Source organism: Arachis stenosperma, chromosome 9, assembly GCF_014773155.1.
Source record: "Arachis stenosperma cultivar V10309 chromosome 9, arast.V10309.gnm1.PFL2, whole genome shotgun sequence".
In the NCBI taxonomy this organism is placed as follows: Eukaryota; Viridiplantae; Streptophyta; class Magnoliopsida; order Fabales; family Fabaceae; genus Arachis; species Arachis stenosperma.
This window is the reverse complement of record NC_080385.1, coordinates 141,603,341-141,609,432: the sequence shown is the minus strand read 5'-3', so window position 1 is coordinate 141,609,432 and position 6,092 is coordinate 141,603,341. Positions and strand designations below refer to the sequence as shown.

The 6,092-nt window shown below is 37.0% G+C and overlaps 1 protein-coding gene across 1 annotated transcript; it reads left to right on the top strand.

The window, feature by feature from the left end:
* Window positions 1-1,110: 1,110 nt before the first annotated feature.
* Window positions 1,111-2,699, top strand: LOC130949997 (uncharacterized). The gene is made up of 3 exons (XM_057878573.1): window positions 1,111-1,272; window positions 1,860-1,972; window positions 2,069-2,699. The coding sequence occupies exons 1-3, from the start codon at window positions 1,111-1,113 to the stop codon at window positions 2,697-2,699; spliced, it is 906 nt and encodes a 301-aa protein (XP_057734556.1).
* The last annotated feature ends 3,393 nt before the right edge of the window (window positions 2,700-6,092 follow it).

Here is a 6,092-nt window from a genome sequence, read left to right as displayed (position 1 = left end):
AAATTTGTCGAAGTGCAACGAACTCATTCTAACCCAACAAAAATTTGCATTTCTAAAATTAAAATTAAAATATTAAATTTAACAAAATAATATTTTTTTATTTTACTTCAAAAAAATTCTTTGTAGATGTTTTAAGAAAATTTTTAAATATATCTAAAATATTAATATTTTAATAATCTTAACTGTTAATTTTAATTAAAATATATTATATATATTTTTATAATTAAAATTAACGGTTAAAATTATTAGAATATTAATATATTTGATACATTTGAAATTTTTCATGATGTTTTATACCATCTGTACTATAGAATTATTTTGGATTTAATTGGACAAAAAACTTTCGATGGAAATTTATTATATATTGTCAGATTTTGAGTCTAAAGTTAAATATTTAACTATAAATATTAGATTATTCGGATGCTAGAAAGTTCTAGAATTGATGTATTGGGTTAATGTTACCATCAAGGTTTTCTCACTATAAATTCCAACAATAATAAATGACTTATTTTATAAAAGGATTAAATTAATTAAGTACTGTCAGATTGATTTTATTGTAAATTCCACAGTAATATATAAGTTTAAATTATTATATTAGTTTTTTATAATTTTTTAAATTTATAATTAAATTTTTATATTTTAATATTTTTTAATTAAATTTCTATACAAATTTTAAATTTATAATTAAATCCTTTTAAAAAATAAATATTACAAAAGTATTTTCTTTCATATCACACCACTAAAAATATGTTTCAATATATTCTATTAAGTAATTAAATTAAATGTTTTTGAAACGATAAGGATGTGATTACAAATTTAAAATTGATGTAGAAACTCATTTAAAAATTTTTACAATGTAAGAATTCAATTACAAATTTAGTAAAACTAAAAGAATTAACAGAGTAATTTATCCTAAAATTATTATTTAATCAAATATATCTAATTTTCATTATCCCATTATCAAAAATTATATTTGAATCATTATTAAACAAAATAAAAATTAATGCTGAGGTAAGACATGGTGATGCTGATTAATACAATGGTGAAGATGATGAAGAGCTTGGGAAGTCTGGACTGGGTATGAAATCTTGTGTTGACAGAAATTTATTAATGCCTAATGACGAAGATAGATATGACGAAGACGAGGACAACTTGGAAGACGCAGCACATGCCAATGATGATGAAGCCAATAATAATGAGGGTGTTACATTGGAGAGCAGCTTGCAAAAAACAAAAAACTTCGGAACTAGCAACAGAGTCAAAAGCAGTATTGTATAATAAAAAAGATGACATTATGACGATTCTTCAACAGCAGAACGAAGAAATTGCTCTGAATAAACGCTTGGCAAAATAAAAGGCAAAAGCGAGGAGGAGTAGACCCAAAACTCATTAAAAGGTGTGCTATAATTTATTGAAATAATTTTTAGTTCTTCGAATATCAGGGGGTTGAGGGGTAACGGAAAGTTGAGGATGATCAAAGACCCGAAAAAAAAATTTATTAGATTAAACATGTTAGGCCTAGTGGAGACAAAAAGACAGTTAGTGACTAAATTTGATATACCAAAAATTTGGGGAAATAGTTGTGCGGGGTGGGACTTTGTTGAATCTAATGGTGCATCTAGTGAGTTGCTATTAATATGGGATGATGAATTTTTTAAAATAAGAAATAGCCATAAAGGGGAAAGATGGTTGTGTGTTGAAGGGGAGCTAGTGAAGTATAATTTTAATTGTACTTTTATTTTGGTATATGGTGCACATGTTAGAGATGAGAAGCTTGTTGTATGGAAGGAGTTAAGTTTCATAGCAGGGTTATGCCAGGTCCCCTGTTGTTTATGGGAGACTTTAATGAGACTGTACAGGTAGAAGAAAGACGGGGCATTGATAGCTTACCCTTGTCTGCTGAAGACTTCAAGAATCGGATACATAACATGGGTGTGGTGGACTTACCGATTACTGATCGCAAATTTATATGGTTCAGAGGTCGATCATGGAGCCGTATTGATAGGGTCCTGGTTAGCCTGGAATGGCTGAAAAAGTTTCTATAAACTTGGTTACGTGGTGGTCCTAGGGGCTTGTCTGACCATTGTCCAATTATAGTAGAAGATATGAGACAAAGAGATGGGCCAAGGTCGTTCAGAAGCCTTGATTTGTGGTTTACACATGAAGATTTCCTCAGAATGGTTAAGGAGGAATGGAGAGGCATAGGTGAGGTGCAATTTACAGATAAATTGAAGGCTATGACAGGTCCTCTGGGAAGATGGCATAAAGATAAATTTGGTGACATGGATAGAAAAATCATGAAATTTGAGGAAGAGATCAAGAAGATTGATGACACGGTGGGTGACGCTGTTAATGATGGAACAGTGGAGGCAATAAGAAAGGCGCTTGTGACTTGCTGTGAGAAATGGTATGGAAGGAAGAAGCTACATTGGAAGCAGATGTCGCGTTCTAGACATGTAAAGGACATTGATAAGAACACGAGGTATTTCCACAACCTAGCCTCTGCGAGAAGGAGAAACAACAGAATTGATGCGCTACTCATTAATGGAAGGTTGATAAGGAATCAAGCTAGGATCAAGATTGAGATTAGAAACTTTTACAAAAATTTATATCATCGGGAAGAGTCTCCTTTGTTGGGGTTCAGGGATGATTTGGTGGATATGATTGGTGAAGAGGATGCTTTGGTGTTGGAGGTGTAACCGACTCCTGAGGAGATTAAAGAAGCAGTGTGGGATTGCGAATCATCCAAGGCTCCAGAAAGTGATGAGTACAACATAAACTTTATAAAGAGGTATTGGGCTGAAATTGGCTCTGAATTTACGACGACGATGATGGATTTCTTCCTGACTTCCAAGCAACCGGCGGATGCGAATCTCACTTGGGTGACGTTGGCCCCTAAGTTTACTGGTGCAAAGGAGATCAAAAAACCTGAGACCGATCAATATGATAGGTTGTGTGTATAAAGTCATTTCAAAAATGCTGGTGAGGAGGATGCGAGCAATCATGCCACGACTAGTAAGTGAGACTCAGAGTGCTTTTCTCAAGGAACGAAAGATTCATGACGGGGCTCTTATTGCATGCGAAACTGTTCAATGGATTAAAATGAGGAAGAAGGAAGTGGTGATAATATAGCTAGATTTCCAGAAAGCATGATAGAATCAAGTGGAGCTTTGTAAACCGTGTGTTGCAAAAGATGGGCTTTGGACGAAGATGAAGGAGTTGGGTAATAGAGTGTGTAAGTATGAGTTCTATGTCAGTGCTGATAAACGAATCGCCATCTAAGCCTTTTAAAATGGAAAGGGGTTTGCGACAGGGTGATCCACTGTCTCCATTTCTATTTGTACTTGTCGTTGACGTTCAACATAGGATGCTTAGGGAGGCGGTGAGAAATGGGCGAATCTCACCATTACTGGTGGGTAGAGATCATGTTGAGCTGTCTCATCTTCAGTTTGCAGACGGTACTGTCTTGTTCTGCCCCCATGAGGAAGAGACCATTAAGAATTACAGGAGGATCCTTCGTTGTTTTGAACTTATGCCGGGACTGAGTATTAATTTTGATAAGTCTACCTTGATTCTCATTAATTGTGATGATCTGTGGGTACAGCGTATGTGTAGAGTGCTGGGCTGTAAGATAGCCTCTCTTCAGGTGAAATACTTGGGGATCTTGCTAGGAGCAAACCCGAGGTTGGTAAAGACTTGGAAGCTCATTATAGAAAAAGTGGAGAAGCTAAGCATTTGGAAAGCCAAGGTCTTCAATAGAGCCGGTAAGCTAGTGCTTATTAAATCTGTATTGAACAGCCTCCCTGTCCATTATTTGAGTTTGTATAAAATGCCAACGGCTGTTGCAGAGAAAATGATTTTTCTACAGAGTAGGTTTCTTTGAAGCAAGGAGGATGGTAGGAATGGTATGGCAATAGTCAGGTGGGAGGTGGTGTAGGCTCCCAAAAACTTGGTGGATTAGGCATCGGGGATGCTATGGTGCGTAACACAGCCCTTCTTTTTAAGTGGTGGTGGTATTTTTCAAAGGAAGATTGTCCCTTATGGAAGATGTAACAGCCCAGACCACCCGCTAACACGATATTGTTCCCTTTGGCACACAAGGCCTCACGGTTTTACCTTTGACGATAGGGATGATGGCCGAAACCCCCACACTCACTCGTCAAAATGCGTCATGCTAGGGAAAGGTATCCACATCCTTATAAGGCATGCTTCGTTCCCCTCCCCAACCGATGTGGGACCTTACAATCCACCCCCCTAAGGGAGTCCAGCGCCCTCGCAGGCACATCGATCCGGGATCGGCTCTGATACCATCTGTAACAGTCCAGACCACCCGCTAACACGATATTGTCCGCTTTGGCACACAAGGCCTCATGGTTTTGCCTTTGACGATAGGGATGATGGCCGAAACCCCCCACACTCACTCGTCAAAACGCGTCATGCTAGGGAGAGGTATCCACATCCTTATAAGGCATGCTTCATTCCCCTTCCCAACCAATGTGGGACTTTACAGAAGAAGATGGTGTGCTCTTGTAACAACCTGAACCCCAATGTGATGCTGTCATCCTAGGTGTTACCTACTCGGGGGGAGGGAGCATGGAAGGATATCTGCCAAATACAGTTCAAGGATCAACAAGACAAAATATGATCAATGGTTGTCTATGGAGATTGGTGATGGGAGAGGAACTCAGTTCTAAGAGGATGTATGGTTGCGTGGAAGGTCATTAAAAGATCTATTTTCGAGGCTCTTCTCAGTTTCAAACCAAATAGGATCCGTTATAGGGGATTGTGGATTTTGGGACGGGTTAAAGTGGAGATGGAACTTCCAATGGAGGCTAGAGCTATTCCAATGGGAGTTGGACTTAGTGAACCAAATGCATGAAACTTTAAGACTAGTTAAACTTGCATATGACAGAGAGGATAGAGTTGCGTGAAAATTTGATAAACAAGGTGTATTTTCTACTAACTTCTTTGTTCAGGCGTTGTAGGTGAAAATGCTTCCAAAAATTATAGCAAGTTACAGCTTTACTAAGATAGTTTAGAAATACCTAGTCCCACCAAGAGTTGAATTATTTGTTTGGTTTGTTTTGATTGGAAGGGTTAATACGAAGGAGAGGCTGAGTCGGTTGGGAGTAGTTAACCAGGAAGATATTGCATGTGTGTTATGTAACCAAGGTGTTGAATATGGTCACCACTTGTTTCTTGGTTGTGATTTTTCTTAGAAGGTTTGGTGTGCATGGTTGTCTTTTGTTAGAAGGTAATGGTCCTGCCTAGGGACGCTAAAAGAACATTTTCAAAGTTGGACTGGGATATCAACTAGTAAGCAGGAGCGCAAGAGGTGGATGGTATGTTTCTGTGCGATTATCTGGAATATTTGGCTAGAAAAGAATAGTAGGATCTTTCAGAATAAAGGAAAAGGGGTTGAAGATGTTATCCATCAGTCCTTCATTAACTATAAGGAGTAGATATGTGTAGATCCCTTCTGTTGTTGATGGCAATGCCGAAGATGACAGGGGATATCTATTAATGTTCATTGAGTAGCTTACTTCTTTTGACTGTGATTTTTCTGTTTGTTGTCTCGTTTGCTCCACTTGTTGTGTTGAACTCTTTCTTTCCAAAAAAAAGTATTTTTTATTAAAATAATAAATTAAAATATCAATAACACAAATAAATATGTACGAAATCTATAAAATGTCAAATTATATTTACAATGTACTAAATGATACAAAAAATAATACTAAGGGTCTTTCACAAACATATGCAACCTCCTCCTAGTAGTCTCTCTTTTTAAGTCAGTGGTATCAATGCAAATGACAAATTCTCCTTCAGTGCTTCCACCAGGTAGCACGCACTTGCTCATAGTAGATCATGATGCCCTTCATCTTTGGGATCAGCTCCCTATCCTACAAGATCTCAACAAGGACCGATGCAATAGCTTGTCTATCCTCTTCTACCATTCAAAGAGGACTCGAATTTGCTCTTCAATTTCATATAGGTGTTGACCTTTATCATGCTGATGTGGCAAATGTATGTGATAAGATGACAAACATAACTAACACAAGACACTAAGTTTTATATAATTACAAATCATGTAT

Excerpts from the sequence above, each read along its gene's own strand:
- LOC130949997 (XM_057878573.1), top strand. The coding sequence starts at position 1,111 with ATGCCTAATGACGAAGATAGATATGACGAAGACGAGGACAACTTGGAA. Across the intron at positions 1,273-1,859 it reads ACAGAGTCAAAAGCAGTATT|GTAGAAGAAAGACGGGGCAT; the intron begins GTATAATAAAAA and ends GAGACTGTACAG. Across the intron at positions 1,973-2,068 it reads ACTGATCGCAAATTTATATG|GGGCTTGTCTGACCATTGTC; the intron begins GTTCAGAGGTCG and ends TGGTGGTCCTAG.